Source organism: Carassius auratus, chromosome 5, assembly GCF_003368295.1.
Source record: "Carassius auratus strain Wakin chromosome 5, ASM336829v1, whole genome shotgun sequence".
NCBI classification, from domain to species: Eukaryota; Metazoa; Chordata; class Actinopteri; order Cypriniformes; family Cyprinidae; genus Carassius; species Carassius auratus.
Window position 1 is genome coordinate 1,751,128 of NC_039247.1, and position 23,521 is coordinate 1,774,648.

A 23,521-nucleotide genomic window follows, 5' to 3' on the forward strand; every position below is an offset into this window, starting at 1 on the left:
CAAAAGCATATTAAATTAATTGAATTCATTCTTCTTGAACAATTTATTAATGTATTACTTTTTTATGTTTTACTTTAAGAAATGTTATTTATTTATTTAGTTTTCCCCAGTAAGTTAAAATGAACACTATGATTAATATTTTAAATTTAATTAAATCAAAGCTTAATTATTTTAATTATTCTGGCAAAAAAATTTTTGTATGATATTCCTTAAAAAAATTATTATATTATTTCTTTGCAAAGAACATTCTACTATAATTGTGAGGTATTTCTGTCCTAATTTCTTAAAGTTATTCCATACTTTATATTGTTATAAATAATTGTTTTTATATTGTTGTTGAAAAAAACTTTTTTTTTTTTTTTGTGAATCAGATATTTTTTTTATTGTATTTTTTTTACCATCCTGCATTAATTATATATAATTAATATAAATGAAATTTTTATGACTGTGTTCTGCGATTCCATCTGTGTTCTCAGAAACCATACACAAATCAACTGGACAAACGCAGTCAATCACACTGACAGATTAAGATTCCTGCTGCGGCGTCAAAGGAAGGAACTCTCATTAAAGATGTCTGTCTCTCCTCACCGCCGTTATCAGCACACTATTCCTAACACAACACAGCACTCAAAGACTCTTAATAAACCCCGTTATAATTCAGTCCATTCAGACAAAGAATTATCAGCAGCAGACGAGAGACCAGACGCTCTTAGGACAATTCATAAAGGGGATTTTGTTTAAAGGAAGACGAGAGATGGAGATTAGAGCTGGGAGTTTGGGGAGAAAGCAATTATTCATCCTCTTTGACTTTAAAACACACACACACACACACATACACACACACAGGTTTGTTTCTTCATCAGATTTCTAGAAATGTAGCATTGCATCAGTGTCTCATCAATGGATGCTCTGCAGTGAATGGGTGCCGTCAGAATGAGAGTCCAAACAGCTGATAAAAACATCACAATAATGCACATCACTCCAGTTCATTAGTTAACATCTGGAGAAGACAAAAGCTGAAACAAATCTGAATCAGGAGAAAAATCTGCACAGATCAAGCAGAGTTTAAACAGCTCTGAACAAATATGTGGCTGGATTTTAATGTGAGAGACAACAGGAGATGCACTTTTTCACTGGAGGAAGTGTTATTATGGACTATGTGTTTTAATCGAAAAACAAAATGTCTTAATGCAGGGTTTGTTTCAGCTTTTGATTTCTTCAGATGTTAACTGATGTAGTTTTAGAGAACTACAGACCAGTTTCCCTTCTTCCTTTCATTTCAAAAACACTTGAACGAGCTGTGTTCAACAAAGTCTCTGCATTTCTCACACAGAACAACCTCATTGACAGCAACCAATCTGGCTTCAGAAGTGGACATTCAACCGAGACTGGCTTTCTCTCAGTTGTTGAAGCTCTAAGACTGGCAAGAGCGGAATCCAAATCTTCAGTACTTATCCTGCTTGATCTGTCCGCTGCTTTTGACACGGTTAACCACCAGATCCTCCTATCAACCCTACTGGCAAAGGCATCTCAGGAACCACACTTCAATGGCTTGAGTCTCACCTATCAGATAGGTCCTTCAAAGTATCTTGGAGAGGTGAGGTGTCAAATTACTAATACTGGTGTGCCTCAGGGCTCAGTTCTCGGACCACTTCTCTTCTCTGTCTACATGGCATCATCAGGTTCTGTCATTCAGAAATATGGCTTTTCATACCACTGCTATACTGATGACACTCAACTCTATCTGTCATTCTGCCAGAGAATGCACCAGAGACCGCCAGTCTCTGTGGTGCAATAGACTAGCGCGTTCTGCTGTTAACCGAAAGGATGGTGGTTCGAGCCCACCCAGGGACAAAGGAAGCTTTTATGGGCAGCTGTGGCCTAATTGTTAGAGAGCTGGACTAGTTACCAGAAGGACGCCGGTTTGAGTCTCGGTGCTGGCAGGAGATGTTGGTGGGAGGGAGTGAATGAACAGCGCTCTCTTCCATCCTCAATACCCATGGCTGAAGTGCCCTTGAGCAAGGCACTAAACCCCAAGTTGCTCCCCAGGTGCTGGATTTATAGCCGCCCACTGCTCCAGATGTGTGTTCACTTCTCACTGCTGTGTGTGTGCACTTGGATGGGTTAAATGCAGAGCACCAATTCCAAGTATGGGTAACCATACTTGGCAAATGTCACGATTTTCACTTTCCATCCTGATGATCCAACGGTAGCTAATCGCATCTCAGCTTGTCTAACAGATATTTCTTCCTGGATGATGGACCATCACCTTCAACTCAACCTTGCCAAGACAGAACTGCTTGTGATTCCAGCAAACCCATCGATCCATCACAATTTCACCATCAAGTTAGGCACATCAACCATAACTCATTCAAAAACAGCTAGACGCCTTGGAGTTATGACTGATGATTAGCTGATTTCTCAGACCACATTGCTAAAACTGTCCGATCCTGCAGATTTGCTTTACTGAACATCAAGAAGATCAGACCCTTTCTTTGGGAACATGCTGCACAACTCCTTGTTCAAGCTCTTGTTCTGTGGCTGGACTATTGCAATGCTCTCTTGGCAGGACTTCCAGCCGATTCTATCAAACCTCTACAATTAATCCAGAACGTGGCAGCGAGATGAATTTTTAATGAGCCAAAAATAATACATGTCACACCTCTGTTTATCAATTTGCGCTGGCTACCAATAGCTGCTCGCATAAAATTCAAGGCATTGATGATTGCCTACAAAACTACCACTGGCTCTGCACCCATTTACCTATCAGCTCATCACACGATCATTTGCTTACCTTGATCATTGGCCATCTTATCTGGATGCTCAACTATAAGAAAGGAGAACAGAGAAAGATGCAACATTATGAAACATTTAGTAAAGTACTAGTGATGATTAACCAAAAAATTTTTTTGTTTAAACACAATTATGTGTTTAAATGAACATCCTGAAGGATACAGAGCTATGGAGCTATATTAATCTGATTATATCATCAAAGACACATGGGAATATACAGTAACTGAGTTTATGACTGAAGAACGCACAGAGTGTTTGTCTTGTTCAGCTGACTTTTCAGAATAACGCATGTGTGTGTGAGTACATCATATTCCTGCAGGTCAAAGGTCACAGCAGCAGCTGTTGAGTGTGATAGTGAATGTGTGCGAGTGTCTCAAACGGCTGTAGGGATGAAGATTCACACCGAGTCTATGAGCCTTCACACAAACCCATGCATCATAATTAACACCAAACAGCCTTGCTGCCATTAAGAGTAACTAACGAACCCATAACGCCATAAACAAAACAAACAGTGCCTCAACTTAAATTTATGCATGTTATTGACCAAGGCAACATTTCTAATTTTGTCTTACTGTATTTTGCGAACTATAAGTCGCACTTTTTTCATAGTTTGGCTGGTCCTGCCACTTATAGTCAGGTGTGACTTATTTATCAAAATTCATTTGACGTGAACCTGAGCTGAGAGAAAACATTACCGTCTCCATCCGCCAGAGGGCGCTCTATGTTTTGTAGGCTACAGGAGAACTGAGCAGCATAGAGCGCCCTCTCCCGGGTGGAAACGGTAATGTAACGGTAATGTTTTCTCTTGGTTCTAAATAAATGTGACTTATAGTCCAGTGCGACTTATATATGTTGTTTTCCTCATCATGACGTATTTTTGGACTGATGCGACTTATACTCAGGTGCGACTTATATTCCGAAAAATACGGTAGTTGGATTTTTATATTTAATTTGAATTAGCTTTTATTTTTATTGTAGTTTTAAAAAAATGTTTTAATTTTGCTATGTGCAAAATTACAAATTTATTTTTTATTTCAGTTTTACAATTTTAGTTAAATTTTATTTTGTAGGCTATTAAGGATGCAATAGGAGATCTTGGAAAATGCTAACATTAGCCTGCCAGCACTGAAAGCAACGTCCTGTCCTTCCTGCAATCGACGTTTAAAGCCACGCCCCCTGAATGCATTTTATGCTCACAGACCAGAATCCAGACACAACATTACTACAACAGGCTACATCAGCGGTTCCCAATTCCAGTCCATGTTCAGAAGTGAAGTAAACCCCTGCTCAGGGAGTAGGGAGCAATGAACATGGTGTAGGCATCATATCGATCGGTACACAGTTCGTTCACGTAGCTCACATCTAATGAGTTGGTCATCTGAATCAGGTGTGTTAACTAAGAGAGACAATATAGTTAGCGCGAGGACTGAAATTGGAAACCGCTGGGCTACGTCATGTGTCATTCACCAGCCAAAAAACTTTAAAAGTACTACATTACCAGGAAGGAAGACCGGATTGTTGATGTTTGTCTGCCATTCTAGCTCTGTCTGCACAGCGTGTGTGAACGTGCTGATGATGTATTCTGTCTGTGTGAACAGTGTGCACAGAGGTGTGCAGATACACACGCTGACAGCCAGGAAGGAAAGCCATTTAAAACGCTTGGACTGAGTGTTTTTGATTGGACGTACATTTCTTGGTCCTATGCCTTCCACAGAATACATAAATACCACTGAACTTAATGATTGCTATTGGGATGTGAAGAGACTTTCAACCAGTATAACAAAAATAAAAAAAAGACAATTACCTAATGCACCTTTAATGTCTGGTTAATGATTTTTCCAAGGAAACATTTCTAATTATTATTTTAAATTGAATATTTTTATTTTAGTTTTTATTTTCACATTTCAATTATTATTATTATTATTATTATCTTTAATGTTTTTATTTCAGTTTGAGTTTTTATTAATTAACAGTATTAATTTACTAATGGGTTTTTCATCTGATAGTTATGTTTTATTTAATTTCAGTTTTATTTAAAATAACAAAAATGTTTAATAGTTCGTGAGGAAAGAATAACAATCATAATAATCATGGCAATAAATATTGCATAAAATAAGTTTCATATTTATTTAAAAATTTACTCTTTCTGCAGGAGAATTTTTCCTAGTTATTAGAGAATCAGATTGTTTCTTTGGCAGCATCTGAGTGTTTACTAGCATGTGTTAATGAAGCACAGGTGATGATTTGAGACGCAGCCGCTCACCTTTGGCCGTCCTGTACTGCACGGGCTCCGACAGCGGCCCCACTCCTTTAGCGTTCTTGCCCTGGATGCGGAAGTAGTAGACGGTGTCCAGGTTGAGGTCCATGACCTGGTGTGTGAGGCGGTCTCCTCCGATGGGCTCCATCACCCAGTCATCGATGGGCATGTTCTTGTCCAGCGTGTAGTACAGGATATAACCTGACACAGACGAGCAGGGGTTAAATGGGATAGTGCAGCACTGACTCTGAGGTCAAAGGTCGAGTCTCTGCCGAGTGAGAATGTGAGTGTGATGTGAGGAAAATGAGGACAAGATAAAGACACACGAGAGCTTTCAAACGCCAGACGGACCCTCAGCAACCTCTTAATGGGACTGTGTGTGTGTGTGTGTGTGCGCGTGTGTGTGTGTGTGTTAGGTTCATTTTTTCCTGCTTCTTATCAAACTCAATACAGTGTCTCTGCAGGGACTCTCTCTCTCACACACACACAAACACACACACTAAGGTCAAGTGAAGCATCGCATTTGTGCTGAGACACATGAAACATCTGTGTGTGAGTCATCAGAGCAGCATGAGTGTGTTTTAATCACTTAAATTAACAGCCTTTTATCATTTTCTGACCATCACAGCATGAATAAATAAATAACTAAATAAATAGGCGAAATCTACTAAAATACATTTAAAGAAATACATTTTATAACAATATATTTCTTGAATATTCTTTAAAAATAAAAATAATAATACAATTTAAAAAAATGATATATACAGTACACACACACACACACACACTCACACACAGACACACACACACACACACACACACACACACAGACACACATATATAATAATGAATAACAACACTGGGAAAGCCTCTCCATGCATTATTAAGGATTTATAATACATTAATTATGCCTTGTAATGCACCTTATGATGATATCATGAATAATTGTAACCACGGTTCTAATACTTTAAAACACATTGTTGCACCTTCAGAAAGTATAATGCCTTAAAAAAGACAAACAATATTTTTCAGATGTAACAAGAAATCTGCAAACATTATAATATATTTTAACTTTTGCATTACATTTGTACTGTTAGATTTTGAAATATTTTGAAATACATGTTGAAATATATATTTTGGTATATAAAGGTTGAAACTAAATATATTTTTATATAAATATAATTAATTGAGGATTCATTTTCCAACATTTAGTTAGCAAAATATTTTGGCCAGAAAACAAAAATATATATATTTTTGCCGCATGACATTATTTGTGTCCTGATCAGAGTTTCATACTCATTATTAATTGGATGGCCATAAAAAACTTTAATTGAATTATTATCCTGTTATCTCATGTGTGTTTGAGCGTCACCTGTGATTCGTCCGTTGGCCTCCAGCGGCGGCTGCCAGCTAATCAGAATGGCTCGTGGACGTCCCTCTCGGCCAATCACAGTCAGGTCCTTTGGGGCGGAGCTTGGTGCTGACCAATGGAAAGAGAGAGCATTTCTGTTGTTTTTTTCTCATGTCAGATTAAGACTTCATATTTAATACCTGTGACTTTACTATCCACCGCTCAAAGATGACAGGCAGTTCTTTAATTCCAGCACTACACAGAACTAATTAAACAGCTGCATTAACCCGAGGCCTCCTATGATCATGATGTTCCATGTACTCATTACATTAATTTAGACAGTGATACATGTGTCTATTCCTGGAGTAAAAACACTCTTATACACACTGTTTTTCTACATGTAGAGGTGGGTGGATGAGAGACGTCATAAACCACAAGAAGAGGTGTTTTATCATGTAGTCATATATACCAAAACTGAATTATTATATTCCCAAACTTCTTGTCAGCAGAACCCATTTGACATCAAAAGTTAATATTTCTATAATTTAACAACAGATTCACATTAATGGCCCCATGACTTGGAACTAAATAGTTATTTATTTCTTCATTGCATTTGAGTATTTTCTCCTCTTTCTTATGTGATGAGGGACTCAGATCAGATACTGAGGTGGATGTTTCTGCTATAACACAGTATAAACAGCTGTATACTCAGTGTTTTATAATATAAAGTGGACAAGAATCCCTGTGTGTTTGTACCTGCTTCATAAGTGGTGGCATGTGCCGTCATGCTCCACGTGCTGGACTTGCGTCCTTTAGTCACCATAACAGAGAACTCATACATGGTGTTGGGCTTCAGTCCAGTGACAGTGTGACTGAGAGCTGTAGTATCAGCCGACTGAAACACACAGAATCACACGTCATAATCACACAACAAACTGACAAATACATATAATCAACAATCATTCATCACAATCCCATGTCATAATCACACTTCACAATCACACATCATAATCACGTCACAATAACACATCAAATTCACAATTACATATAATAACAATCACGTATCACATTCACACATCACAATCACATATAATCACAATCATCCATTATAATTACACATCACAATCACATATCACAATCACACATAAATTTAACAACCACATATCACAATCAAACATCAAATTCACAATCACGCATCACAATTTCACAGCATAATCACATATCACAATCAAACATCAAATTCACAATCACATATAATCACAATCACGCCCCACAATCACACATCACAATCACATATCACACATCAAATTCACAATCACATATAATCACAATCATCATCACAATAACACATAATCATCTCAATCACATATAAAAATCATGTCAAAATGACACATCACAATCACACATTTCAATCACGTCATTATCACACATCAGTCACATATCACAATCACACATCAAATTCACAATCACATATAATAACAATCACGTATCACATTCACACATCACAATCACGTATAATCACAATCACCCATCATAATTACCCATCACAATCACATATCACAATCACACATCAATTTTACAATCACATATCACAATCAAACATCAAATTCACAATCACATATAATCACATACATGCATCACAATTTCACAGCATAATCACATATCACAATCACACATCAAATTAACAGTCACATATAATCACAATCATGCATCACAATGACACATCAAATTCACAATCACATATAATCACAATCATGCATCACAATCACACATTAAATTCACAATCACATATAATCACAATCACCCCCCACAATCACACATCAGTCACATTGACAACCACACATTACATCAAATTCAGAATCATACATTATAATCACAATCACACATGAAATCAAATTCACAGTCAAACACAATCATGCATCACAGTCACATAACACACTTCACAATCACAAATCAAAATCACAATCACACATTACAATCACATAACACACATCACACATCAAATTCACAATCACACATTACATTAAATTCACAATCACAAAATCGTACATCACAATCACAAGTCAATCACATATCACAATCACATAACAATCACATTTTGTGGCAAATTCACAATCACATGTCATAATCACATATCACAATCACATAACATACACATCACATTCACATATTACAATCACACCATAATTACACATCAAATTCACAAACACATATCACAACATATCACAATGACAATCAAACATTACATTAAATTCACAATCACACAATCACACACCAGGGTAAATTTACATGTTAAAAAACATCAATTTATTTAATTAAACATTTATCATTACTGATTAGTTTACCTAGATGGACTAAAACAGCAAATTAAACTTAATAAATCTTCACATCAAATTTACTAAAACTTTAAAACGGAAAATCTAAATTAATATAGTTGAAAATATATAAAACTATAAGAGTATATCAATGATACTAAAATAACACGCTTCATGAAACACATTTAAATGCATCTGTATGACGAGTATTGAGCACATTTAAGTTTAAACGATATGGAGTCTAATCTGATTTAAAGATTAACACCATGGTACTGACTAATTCCCATATTGGTTTACCGTGGTATCCATGTGTTATTTGAGTGAAAAGCACTGGTATTGACCTTGTATTTGCTGCTGGTGGAGTGGCTGGTCTTCCACTTGACGGAGTAGTAGCGCACCTCCGAGGTCTTCTGGTTTTTGGGAATGGAGTTATCAGCCCAGCTGACCCGCACCGAGTCGGACGTGAGCGCCACGGCCTGCACACCTACGGGAGGAATCATGGGCGTGGACGAATCTGGGATCGGGGTTGGGAATTTATCAAACAGATGGAACAGATCGTCATCGGACGTGTCTGAGGGGTCTGTGTGGAGTCATGTTCATGCAGTAAATCATACATGATCACAGATGAGAGCGGACAGGATGGATCAGGATTAAAGGAGTGGAAAATGGAGTGACAGAGGAAAAAAGAGACACAAAGAAGAACATTGAGCTCTAGATAGGGACGCAAACAGGTAAAGGTGAAAGTCTGAAGAACTACACCATCAAAAGTGGTAACCTGCAGATATAGACCGTAAAAATTCACAGGAATTCACGATTTTAGGTGGATTTCGTTTCGTGAAATTGAAATAAATAGATAAATAAATAAATAAATAAAAACAAATATATGAATGAACAATTAAAAGGAAACTAATTTACCATTAATAGATACAAATAAACAAATAGCTAAAAATAATTACTAAACAAATATATAAATAAACAAAATAAAATCAACAAATGAATTACTAAATAAATAAGCAACTAGATAAATAAATAAAAAAACAAACTATTTGACGAATCAAACCAATTGAATGTTATCACTTCTAGGTTACCAATTTTTTAGTGTACAGGGTGAATCTCAGCAAACATGAATGATATTTTCACACATAATCAAAAAGAAAATTTGAAATTAAAATAATTTTTTTTAAAATAATTTGACATTAAACAACTGTTTTCACAACAGTAATCCTCAGCAGCTAAGTGTAATGTTAAAAAAAGACTATTTGTACGGCAAACGTACATTCATATATACATGAAGGTAGTAAAGCTAAATGTATTTAATTAGGAAATGGGATTTGTGGATAAATGTGTTTAAATATGCACAGAAACATGTTTAAAAATTGATTTACATTTTTTTCAGGCAATATATATATTTTTGTATTTTGTTCTTTTGATTCTGAAATTAATTTACTTTGATTTTAATTGAAACTGATTAAATTAACTTAGGAATGGGAATTCAGGGTTAAATGTGCTTGAATATGCACAAACATATGCTGTTAAAATCAGCTGCAATTTCTTCACGCTAAATCTATTTCTTGATTCTCTCTTTCTGATTCTGAAGTGAAATATGAGCCACATATGAGATTCACCAAGTAAAGCAGATTAATCTACAGCCTCACCTGAGAGACACAGAGAGAAGACAGTTAGTCAAGAAACAACTAACACACAAGACATCATCATCATCATCATCATCATCATCATCATCAGACAAACACACAACTCTTTAGTTTGTTTCTATTGAAGCTGTTGTTGTAGATGCTTTCAGACCAGAGCTGAAACACAACACTTCTCTACAAATGAAACTCTAGAGACGCTGAGGTCAACAAGCTTTGAACAAACGTAACACACTCCAGACAGAGACTGAAGCAACGTCTCACAGCTGGTGAAAAAGCTTGAAATGATTCACAGCTGGCTCATTTGATTCATTTCTGTGAATCAGTGCAAACGGTTCAGTTTCATTAATCTGTTTAAAACATAAACTTATAATTCAGCGGTTCATTTGAATCATCAACCACGTTGATTCAATTTCTCGGTGCTCACTAAAGTTTCCTATGATGGAAGAAAACACTTTCAAAGCTAATACTGAGCATAAATATGAAGAAACACATCAAATACTGTCTGTATACAGTATATCTCCTGAGAAGTTTCTCCTGAAGGTTTGTGATCATCTGTGAGACTGGCGTAAAGCACATATAATCAGACTGGAATCAGCTTAGAAACGCACCTGACATGGATCTGGTGACGGCGCTCTCGTACAGAGGAACTCCTTCACCCGCGTTATTGAAGGCCTTCAGAGAGATGACGTAATGAGAGCTGGGCTCTGCAAACACACACAAACACAAAAACCTGACGCGATTCTGTTCTGAAGAGCTGGAGATGAGGCCGTTTCCATCAGTTATTCAGTGAGCCATTCATTAAAGCTCTTAAAGCTACAGCAGTCAACAGACTGATATACAGTATATTCATATATGATATATTTCAGCAATACCACACCAGCAAAAGATGAATAAAAAAAAATGAATCAAGTGAGTCAGTGATTCAGTGGTTCTTTCATAAAGACTCACTTGCTCAATGAATCTTTCAGTTGTTTGAATGAATCAAGTGAGTCAGTGATTCAGCGATTCTTCCGTAAACAGCCTCTTGCTTTGTTTCTGAATGAATCAGTTGAGTAAATGATTCAATGACTCACTCAGTGACTAGCCGCCACCTTCCGGTGACTTAAGTTTCAAATATTCTCTTTTTTATAGTTATAATAATTATTTATGTAATGTTTTATTAAAATATATCTCTTTCTAAAGCTACTGTTTTAAAATTTCTATTCACTGCTTTTCTTATTTAACACAATAATGATTTTAAATTATCTTTTTTGGGGGGCACATCAGCACATAATGTAATTAATGAAATTAAAAACTGTAATTGCTTGACAGCTAATTATAATTATAAATAATCTATAATTAATGAATTTTACAAGGTTGGCACTGTTACTGAGCTGAATAATGAACAACACTGTTATGTTCCTGTTAATCTCTGTGAAGCTGCTTTGAAACAATCTGATTGGACAATAATCACTGACATGAATATAATTCAGTGATTCAGGGAAAAATAAGTGCAGAAAAACAACAACAAACAAAGCAAGACATCAAGTGTGGAAACTGAAATGAAGTTATTATTGATGCTGATATTCATCTGCACACGAGAGCGCTCGTCTGTTTCCAGCAGCGCCACCGCAGGACACAACCAGTTTCATTCTGAGGCTGCAATTGATCGAGCTTTGAAAGATTTATACACGGCTCTGTTTGTGTCCGTATGAAACCCCTGAACAAAGAAACAGAAGCTGCTCTTTTCCTCTTTCCATCCGATTCTCTTTTGCTTCTGGGCAGCCGCTCTCGGTTCAATATCGCTGCCATGGTGACCTGTGGATTCCATGTGAAATATTGATAAGGACGTGGCCTTATTTTTGCCAGAACAGAGGTAAGAGGAAGCCAGATCAGCGTTTGGAGAACAGAAGCCAAGCACAGGTGAGAATTCACCACGAGCAAACGGCTGACGAAACGATCACGTTTAATGAAGCAATCCAGTGAGACATAAACTCCTCTTGACATTCGTTTATCTGGGTAATCTCAGAAAAATAGAATTAAAAAAACATTAGAGTTCTTTAACACGAGGGAGCGTATTAGGTGTTCATTACGTATTCATGAGCGCTGAACTAACCGCACCTCCTCATGAATATTAAAATCTGAGATTTGTCAAATGTGTCTTTTGTCAGGTGCGATGAGGAAAAAAAATCTATTTACTCGTTTTAAAATTAGTATGCCTTTAAATTAAAGATTCTAATTTCATTCTTCATAATGAATAAATGAACGGGAAGATATTTCAGTAAATAAATTCACACCGCTTTTCATAACAATCACTTAAGAGCTTCCAAATAACAATATGTTGATGAGTGCTGCTCATCATGTGATCTGGGATCTATAATAAAGGATCTGAATGAAAGCAGCAGAGACTGTCTGGCTGTGTTTACACCGTCTAGTTTCACTAGATTTGTAGTGATACGTGTTTTTGTAAGCATGCTTTTGCTGAAGCCGGAGTTTTCCTTCAAAATAAACCCCAGTGTGAATGTGATTTAGACTGAGACAGCATATCACAAATAAAAAGAGGAGTCTAGTTACAAGTCAAGTCACTGAGTTTCTTCTGACATAAGTTCTCTTAATTAAGAGACATGGGTTGGAGCGCTTCATTTTGAACTTTTAAAAGTGCATTAAATAGAATAATTTTACTTAAACATGTGCAAAATGTTTATTCATTCGTCTTTTTTCCTTTTTAAATATCGCAATAAATATGAGATTTTGATATCGTTACATCCCTATAAAGGACTACTGAAAGATCTGACTGTGTGTGCCCAGCTTAAGTGGTGTTTCTCACCCAAGTTCTCGATGGAGTAGTAGCGCTGCTTGCTGTCCACTCGCACGGTCTCGGCGTATGGGCTGCCCACTCCGTAGCCGATGATGTAGCCGCGCACCAGGATGTTGGGGTTGAGCGGCGGCGTCCAGCTCATGATGATGCTGTTGGGCAGCGGACGCACGTGCAGAGAGCTCGGCTGGTTGGGAACTTGAGTTTCTATCGACGAGAGGAAAGGAGAACAGAAAGTCCATGTCATTGCTCAGCCGGGTGGTTTCAGCGAGGTCCTTGAATCACTGCAGCTGAGACACCTGACCAATCATCTCCATGTGCAGCTCAACCCAAAAACTAACAAAAACTATTCTAACAGTAGTTCTCTATATTCTTTTTCTGTTCTATCTACATGTTTTCTTTGTATTTGCGTGTGTGTGTGTGTGTGATGATATGTATAATAAAAACCTTGCTACGTTGCTACTTGTACTGCGTTAGGCTAACCGAGACTTGTCATAGCACTTGCATTTCTTTTTGCTCTCTTGTTGATTTTGATTGCTACTATTGTCATCATTTGTAAGTCGCTTTGGATAAAAGCATCTGCTATATGACTAAATGGAAATGTAACCCAGAATGACTTAAAAACTAAAGGAGAAAACAGACAGACAGAACAAATGATCAAATCAACATCTGACAAAATGAGAAGTGTCTTTCTGTCAAAGAACAAATGAACAAATGACAGAGCGAACAGATGTACGAATGAATGATCTACCGATCGATCAATCAATCACTAGATATAGATAGATAGAACACTAGACAGATGGATAAACAAATAGACAAAATGATAGATAGATCAGAATGATATATGAATGGATAGATAGACTGTTTGATGGATGGAAGGATGGATAAGTTCAACAGTTGAGGTCACAGTGATTCTTGAGTACTTTCTGGTGGCTCTCTGTCCTCTGACAGCCCTGTTTCTCTTCCTCCACATGCAGCGTATTTGTGCCTTATTTCTGTTCTGGTGAAAATAATTGTGTTTACTCTTCTCTGGTCTGAGAGCATGAAGCGTTTATGAAGCTCGACACTCCGCCGGTGTTCTCTCACATCAAGGCTCGCTCTGGTAATCGTCTCTCCCTCAGGCACAGACTGTCTCTGATTAATGACTCTCTCAGAGCAGAAAACTAGAGTGAAGTTCAAGCAGGTACTGATCAAACCTCATGCCACACATCTGATCCGCATCTCCTTCAAAGGTGACATTCCAACGCCCAACAACGTCTTCAAGCGCTCCATTAGAACAGACGACTCTGGCGCTCTGCGTTGAGTTGAAAGATAATGTTAATGTCAACTCCATCTATTATTTGCTGAATGATGTGCGCTTTTAACTTTCATTGTGCTGGCAGACACACAAAACTCAGACAAACTGAAGCCAGACGTATCGATTCTCTGCTTAAACCGTTTCCTCTTATTGCCTGATGTGCCTGACTTACTGTGTCCTGATGGAGCCTGTGGATACGTCTCAATCCACACACTAGCTCAGCAGTAAGCACACTACCCAGGGAATCAGACATTTCCAGGTCCTGGAATTATTGCTCACTAGACAACATTCTCTGCTTCAGGTCAATGAATGATCACCAGGGTTTAGTAAACATGGTCCTTACTAGTAGTTGAGTGAAATTGCTTCATAAAATGATTCACTGTTTCAAAGTTCTTGAAATGCCCCATGAACGTCAAAACAACAAAAATGCAACAAAAATGCCCTAACATGCATAAAAAGTGTAATCTATTAAATGAAATAAATACATTCTTCATTTGCAGGACTTGTTTTTTGTTTCAAGGATTGTTTGGTTAATAAGAGACTACTTAAACCATATACAAACTGGTTCTTGAGTTCACAAAGATTATAATCTACTTGTGGCAACTAACATTTTCTAAACTTTTGGTGGTTTGATACAGGCTCTGAATAACTGATTTGATACAAATTATTCACAAAAGTTATGGAAACAAGCACTGAACACATTCAAAATCATCAAATCAGACCAGCCAAATCACCTCAGACTGGTTCAAGCCTGTTAGATGGAAGGATGGATGGATAGAAAGAGGGATAGATGCATGCATAATGGATGGATGGATAAAAGATAGATAGGTGGATGGATGATAGATGGATGGACGGATGGATAGAAAGAGGGATAGATGCATGGATAATGGATGGATGGATAAAAGATAGATAGGTGGATGGATGGATAGATAGATGGATTGGAGGATGGATAGAAAGAGGGATAGATGCATGGATAATGGATGGATGGATAAAAGATAGATAGGTGGATGGATGGATGGATGGATGGATAGATAGATGGATTGGAGGATGGATAGAAAGAGGGATAGATGCATGGATAATGGATGGATGGATAAAAGATAGATAGGTGGATGGATGGATGGATGATAGATGGACAGATGAATGGATGGATAATAAATGGATAGATGTAGGGATGGATGGATGGATGAATGGATGGATAGAAAGAGGGATAGATGTATGGATAATGGATGGATGGATAATAGATAGATAGATAGGTGGATGGATAGATGAATGGATGAATGGATGGATGGATGATATATGATATATGGATAGATGGAGGGATGGATAATAGTTGGATAGATGGATGGATGATAGATCGTTAGGTGAATGGACAGAGGGATGGATAGAGGGATAATAGATGGATAGGTGAATAGACAAATGGATTGATGGGTAATAGATGGATAGATTAATGGATGGATAATGGATAATAGATGGATGGATAGAAAGATAGACAAATGGATGGATGGATGGATGATAGAAGTATATATGGATAGATGGATGATATTAGACGGATAGGTGGATAGATGATGTACTGTATGTATGATTGATGGGTGGATGATGGATAATAGATCAATAGATCAATAGGTGGATAGATGGATGGATGGATGGATGGATGGATAGGTGGATAGATGGATGGATGGATGGATGGATAATGGATGGAAAGGTGGATAGATGGTGGATGGATGGATGGACAGACAGACAGACAGATAGAGAGATAGATAGATAGATAGTGGATGATGTATGGATGGATAATAGATCAATAGGTGGATGGATGATAGAAGGATAGATGGATGGATGGAAAGAAGGATGGAGGGATAGATGGATGGGTTGATAATAGATTGGTGGATAGACACTGATCAATGCGTCATGACTTTGCTGGTTTGAGATGTGCTCTGAATCACTAGTTTAAAACAAATTACCCACAAAGCTTCATGATGCAAGCACCCATCATTAGTGCTAAACCCTCAAATACCATAAAAATAGACTGTCCCAACCACCCCAGACTGGTTCAAGCTGCCCTAAACAGGGACTAGTGCTGCAGTGTGCGTCTGCAGTCATATTCACCGTCCAGGTCGTTCTCTGGCGTCTCGGCCGTGTGCCACTCGCTGCTGGGCCCCGTGCCATTGACCGTCATGGCTGCCACCTGGAAGCTGTACTGGCTGCCTTTCTCCAATCCTGTCAGACAATACACAAAGAGCCAGAGTCACAGTGTGCATGTGTGTGTGTGTGTGTGTGTGTGTGTGTGCCATTATTATTTGTGATTCTAATTAGTAAACAGCAATCAGTCAAGGCAGCAAGGTAAACAAGGTCTCCAAACCTCATCTAAACAGATCAGGATGCATTTCCATCATGTGTAAAGATAAAAAAACGCAATTATGATAGCAGGGCGCTGTCATCCCTGAATACCCCGGAGTGTGGGGAATTAGCATAACACACTCCAACGGCACTGTGAAATGAATCCCTTCAGAAATAGCAACTTAGCGAGATATCCATCAAGGGAATAATGGAAATGAATATGATTTTCCAATAAATTCAGAAATCCTATTCAAACAAACACATATCTTCGCTCCCAAAACCCGGAGGACGACAAATCTGGCGTGATGCGTTGACTTCTTTAGCATGCATAGAATCCGGCATTAAAGAAACAAAGCGTGCAGTGGAGGAGTGCATCGCATGAGAAACACGGGACTCTGTTCTTCCATTCAGATTAGGGCCTTAACCACCATAGACATTCATTAATAATTAGAGAGGGCCAAAAGCAGCACTCTTTTTAGGATGACAGTCTGCCTCTGCTGTCTTAAAGCCTGGTTAGGTTGATAACTATAAAGATAATGATAAGGATATAAATCATCTGCTGCCAGGAACACTAATGTCTAAATATTTAGAGTTATCTTTATAGTTATTGTTCATGGTGTGAACAGGGCTTAAAAGTGGGCGTCAATATGAAAATAAATGATCTCAAGTTGTCCATTTTGATGAGTATTCATGTAAAAAACACCCGGTTATGCCTTAAGTGAATGTAAACTGTTGGGCAGAGGTGTAAAGAGTACCTGAAAACCATACTTGAGTAAAAGTACAGAGACCTTACAGTGAAAATTACTCCACTACACCTTACAAGTCACCAACAGCAAAACAACTTGAGTAAAAGTATTAGAGTATCTGATTTTAACAGAACTTAAGTATTTTACTTATACTAAATATAGGCTCAAAAACTGTAACGTTGTGGAGAAGCTGAGAAAACAGGAAGTGGCAAGGATGTGTGCAGACATTTACTGGAAAAGCTAGAACAAGCAATAAGCCAAAAACCTCAGGTAACAAAGAACAGAATGACGGCAAACAGACAACCATTACATTCAACAACTCACAACGAACTAAAGAAACACTAGGGCTGTATATACAGTATACAGGAGGCTAACAAGCTAAGATACAAACGCACTAAAAGCACCAGAGGAGAAAGGAAGTGACAGAAAAGTCCAAGACAAGGCACAGAAAACACTGATTTGAGCTGATTTGTTTAGGACAGCAATCACGCTTATTTTCTAAAACCAAAACAAAACTGAACACCTCAAAATTGCAAAAACAATCAAAGTTGGCAATATCTTTGGTCCTCAGTATGTGTAAAGCAGTAAATCTGTGTCTATATTACATTTTTTTAATCTGGGAATTCATAATGAGTTTAGAAATTTTATAGAAATGCTTAATAAATGCATTACACTGTAACTAAACTCATTAGATTTTAGTTGACTAAATTTACTGTAGATTTAGATAAGATAAGACTAAGATGTGACTAAAACTAAATGACATTTTAGTCCAAAGACTATGACTTAAACTAAATCAAAAAGTCGTTGACAAAGTTGATCTGGATCAGTCTCATCTGACCGATATCGGATCCGATACAATAGGAGCCGATACCGATTCTGAGTATCGGATCGATGCATCCCTAGATTAAACAGGCTTTAACATATGTTGTTCAAGACATGGCTTAGACCTTGATTCAGATGTGATCCAGCATCATGTTGTGCAGACAGACTCACCGGTGAACAGGTACCAGAGGTTGTTGGGTTCGATGGCCTCCTGTTCCCCCCGCCGGCCTGTTTTGCGATGGCGGATCTTGTATCCGGTGATGAATCCGTTCTGTGTGTTTGCAGGTGGAGGCTGCCAGCTCACCTTAATGCTCTGAGACACAGACGAGGAACAAGAACACAGTTGTGCTGCTCAATATTTCTGTGGAAACTGATGCATATTTTTCAGGATTCACAGATGAATAGAAAGTTCAAAAGAACAGCATTTATTTGAATAGAAATCTTTTGAAACATTACGTCTTTACTGACACTTTTGATCAATTTAATGCATCCTTCATGAATAAAAGTAGTCATTTCTTTCCAAAGGAAAAAAAATAGCATGTTAATTGCTGCTGCTTCTGCTCATTTTTATTACTGTTCAGACCTTTCCTGCCATCTGTATTCTGCATGGATGCTTATTAATTATGCAGAGAAAGGCATTTAATTGCTCAGTAAAGCAGAGGAAGATATGCATTGATTTGACAGAGTCTTTAGTATGAGCATAACTTACTGACGAGAAACATCAGCGGGTCAACGCAACTTTTACTAGAACTAGTACTGCTCTCTCTCTCTCTCTCTCTGTGTCTCTCTCTCTCTCTCTCTCCCTCTCTCTCTCTCTCTCTCTCTCTCTGTGTCTCTCTCTCTCTCTCTCCAAAACTCCCAAACACAGATTCATTAACCTTCACTAACAGCCCTGAAACAGATATAAACTGCACAGTGCAGGAATGCCATCATACGCTCAGTGGCATCCTGAGTCTGTGCTTATGCCATCTGCCCGTTAACATGCAAATAAAGCAATTAAAATTCATAGCACGCCACTGCCAGCGTGACACGTCCATCCCACTTCAGCCTCATACCAGCGACCGGCCAATCCTGCGTCCAGCGGCACACACTGCATTCATTAACATTCACTGGCACTCGCTCCTGGGTTTGGAGACTAATCTAAATTGATTACAGCTCGAATGTGTGTGTGTGTGTGTGTGTGTGATTATGGCGGTGGTTCAGGATTGTCATTTTGGCCCCATCATGGTGTTAATTATCCTGTGTTATACAGTGAGGATCAACTCAGAACAATGTGTTGCTGCACGGATCCGTGTGTGTGTGTGTGTGTGTGTGTGTGTTCATGGGTTGATGCAGTTCTTCAAATCTGAAATTAATGGATGGCAGACATATACTGTAGTTCATCATCAGCATTGCATTCTGAGTGCAATCAATGCAAGTGTGTTTCTGTTTTAGATCAGGCACACTTCTGATGGAGCAACAGTTTGGAGACAATCTCACTGAGCGTGATTTAGAAATCATTCACAGCTGTGTTTGCACGTTAATGAAAACTATTAAATAAACTAAAGTTGAAATAAAATAAAATAAAAACATAAATACTTACTTAAAAATAAGAAATACTAACTAAAATAGAAAGTAATTCAAGCTAAATGGGAAAAAAAGTAATTAAAATGACAAAAGCACAATATAAAATTACTAAAAGAAATAAAGCTGAAATGAAATGGAAATATTAGATTAAAAAACTTAATTAACAAATTAAAGTACTAAAAATATTTCAAATAGAATAAAATAATTAAAGTCATATAGAAATATTTGAAAAACGAATTAATGAAATAAAATGACAAAAGACATCACAAAAAAATCAAAGTACTAAAATTAACTAAAACAAAAAAAGTTAATAAAAAATGATAAAAAGCTTAAAACAAAATGAATGTAAAAAATGACTGTGTAAAAATAAAAGCTCATTTAAAACATGAATAAATACTCAAATCGTATCTAAATAATAATAAAATAACACCATATATTTGTATGTTTCTGACCCTCATGACCCTTATGTTAAAGGTCAATGACGGATCTGCAGACACACAGCAGATCAACTTTGATTCACATGGGATGAAAGATGATGTCTGTCCTGATCAGATCCAGACAGATGAAGAGAACCCAGTGGAGGAGCTGAGAAGAGCTCAGAACATCAGACAGGTGACGAGCGCAGCTGTGTACCAACAGAACTGCAACCTGTTGTTTGGAGAAAGTTTGTATTTCACAGTTCTTTTTTTGTATAATTCCGATAGTCTCTCACACGCATTTTCTTAAACTTGTAAGTTTCAATGATAATTTTCAGTTTATACCTCACAAATCTGACTTTATATTGCAATTCTGCAGTTTTTCTTAGAACTGCTACTTTATATTGATATTCTGACTTCCTATCACAATATCCTGCAATTCTGCTATTTTGTCTCAGAATTGCAAGTTTATGTAGAATTGCAAGTTTATCTTATTTGACTTCTTATTTGACCATTCTTTCAGACTGTCATCAGCTTCTCTTGTCTGTTGTGAAGCACATAATGAATCTGCAGGGTAAACCACATCACTCTGAATCATCAGACGAGACGAGACCAGCCTCTCGACTGAATCCTAATGAAAGGAAAAGCCAGTTAACGACTCCTAAAATCTATAAATATTTAGGATGCTGTCACTGTTGCCGGTGTGGACTCAGATAAAGCGTGCCGTGGCTCTCTGACCTGCTGTATTTGTTTATAGAGGCCATCCGTCTGATTCTGCCATTAATAACCACCAGCAGCGCAGCAAACGATGCACAAATAGACAGTTTAATTTTCCAGTGAAAAATGAAAATGTTTGAGTCTGAGAATGACCCTGCTGAACATGATGCATCGCTGTGCCTCTGCCGGCGAGAAAAGAGCAAGCTTTGTGAAATATAGTTGTGAACTCAGATCGAACATCTCAGTCTCACATTGCCATTGCATTCATATTTAATTCTTGAGAATATCAGGAAGAATCATTAGCGTCAGGGTCACACATCCCACTGATTTTTTAAAGATGGATTCCCAGCGCTCACTGTCTGAACACACTGTTGATGGTTAAACGGCCGAGAGCGGAGCTGTGTGATAGAGACGGGCTGCTCACTGTCATCATTCTGCAGAGTCAGATGGACTCTGTTGCTCTGTGGATGGGCAAAAGTGCAGCGGCACACAATGAAAACCATTTCCCTGTCATAAACAATCTGTTATCGGGACGCTCAGACAAAGCAGCTCATTACAGTGTGACGACTGGAGGACAAACACACACGCACACACACACACACACACACACACACAAGTTATCCAGAAAAGACTGCGCTGGAGTACACAAGGTTAGCCCAAACCGGTCAAGCACCTTATTTCTATATCGCTTTATAAAGCTCTAATTTCTGTTTCAAAGCGGCTTCACTGTGATAAAACTACAACTATTAAAAATTTCCTCATTAAATTAAATGAAACCAAATAAAATTGAATATAAATATTAATGAAAATTTCTAAAACCAAAATTAGAAATGTTGCAATGGCAACTGACTGAGCACAACAAGTTTAAATAGAATTACTACAAAAAAATCTAAATATAACTGTAGTAATTAAATAAAAAAGTAATAAAATGACAAAAAAGCAAAATAGCAAAAAACTTTAAAAAAAAACTTAATTTAATAAAACTTTAACTAAAATTCAAATGAAAAATCAGAATATGAAAATAACAGCTAAAACTAAATATTATAGTATATAACAAATGTATTTCTTTCTTTATTCAAAAAATTTGATTAAAAAAATAATGAAAAAAAATAAGCAGAAGCAGTAAAAATTTTATTATATTACACTGAATTGAGTAAAATGTAATCAAATAAATGTCTAATTTAAAAATGGCAAAGAATGACAAAAAAATCTAATAATATAATTACTTACACTTGAATAAACTGAAAATAAGAAAATAAGCTAATTCAAAATATCTTAATAGATATTACATATTTTAATATATCTAATATAAATACTTGCATATCATAGTGTTTAAATAAAATATGCAATGCAATTATGTAATAAAAATAACAAATATATACTAATTGAATTGATAATATAAGTATATAAAATACTGAGATAAATTCTTGACATGACAGAGATAAATTCTTAGAAAAAACAAAATGTATTTAAATATTACAAAAGGCTTTTTTACTATAATCTAATCTTATCTAATCTAATCTAATCTAATATAATATAATATAATATAATATAATATAATATAATATAATATAATATAATATAATATAATATAATATAATATAATCTTGAATGTGAAATACAGTGCATGCTCCTGATGATGATACGATCACGCGTGTAATATCCTGTCACCTGTGTGTGCGCTGAACCTCAATCATTCAATCAATCCAGTCCTCTACAGTTCAGACTGACCCAGATATTTGCATATCATCTGTAGATGTCTGCATGACCAGCCAAATCATCTCATGAGAGGAAATAATGTGTGTTTGACTGCTTCAGTGTTGGTTAATCAGAGCTTGACAGATATAAACAAACACACACTAATATGAATGAATAATGAATGAAGCCCTGCTGAGTGCTTTTCATAACACACACATGCTCAGGCCAACCATACAGAGCTCACATCAGGACTCAGGCTTCAGGAAAACACTTCAGACTCATTTGAGTCCATGACAGTCTCCTCTTGTGTTAAGCATAATTAATACTGAATCATAACTCACCCGTGAGTAGACGACCTCCAGTGAGATGTTCTGCGGTGGAGCGCTGGGCACTGTGGACACACAAACACACACCACAATCATCAGGATCAACTCTAATGCACCCCACGGGTCACCTGATAATGGCCCTGGAGATAGTTAACCAGTTTAGTTAAGTTAGGGGATCTATCTCTCTCCAGTGGGATTCTTCCATCAGAGGAACACAATCAATCTGTCAATGAGGCTTCAGACGGTATCAGAGAGGCTCTGCAGGTCAGGAGGTTATCTGAGGACTCGTGCATGAGTTTGGACTAATAGTTTGGAACATTAATGATTAATCAAAAGACTGTGTGTGAGTGTGTGTGTGCATCCATGTGCACATATGGTGTGTGTGTGAGTGTGTGCTTGTATATGCACATGTGAGCAAGTTTGTGCATTCATGAGTG

At 37.2% G+C, this 23,521-nt stretch overlaps 1 protein-coding gene across 4 annotated transcripts in view; it reads right to left on the reverse strand.

Moving 5' to 3' along the window:
- Positions 1-23,521, reverse strand: part of dcc (DCC netrin 1 receptor) — a 168,207-nt gene that overhangs the window by 32,642 nt on the left and 112,044 nt on the right. For 2 of the 4 annotated variants that reach the window (XM_026243939.1, XM_026243930.1), the window contains exons 12-21: positions 23,100-23,149; positions 18,533-18,674; positions 16,563-16,673; positions 13,175-13,369; positions 10,977-11,072; positions 9,058-9,296; positions 7,158-7,296; positions 6,423-6,530; positions 5,057-5,251; positions 2,795-2,827 (exon numbers count right to left, since the gene is read on the reverse strand). In XM_026243939.1, coding sequence (XP_026099724.1) covers positions 2,795-2,827; positions 5,057-5,251; positions 6,423-6,530; positions 7,158-7,296; positions 9,058-9,296; positions 10,977-11,072; positions 13,175-13,369; positions 16,563-16,673; positions 18,533-18,674; positions 23,100-23,149 — 1,308 coding nt within the window. The remainder of the gene's footprint in view (positions 1-2,794; positions 2,828-5,056; positions 5,252-6,422; positions 6,531-7,157; positions 7,297-9,057; positions 9,297-10,976; positions 11,073-13,174; positions 13,370-16,562; positions 16,674-18,532; positions 18,675-23,099; positions 23,150-23,521) is intronic. The other 2 variants (XM_026243957.1, XM_026243948.1) reach the window with 2 other exon arrangements.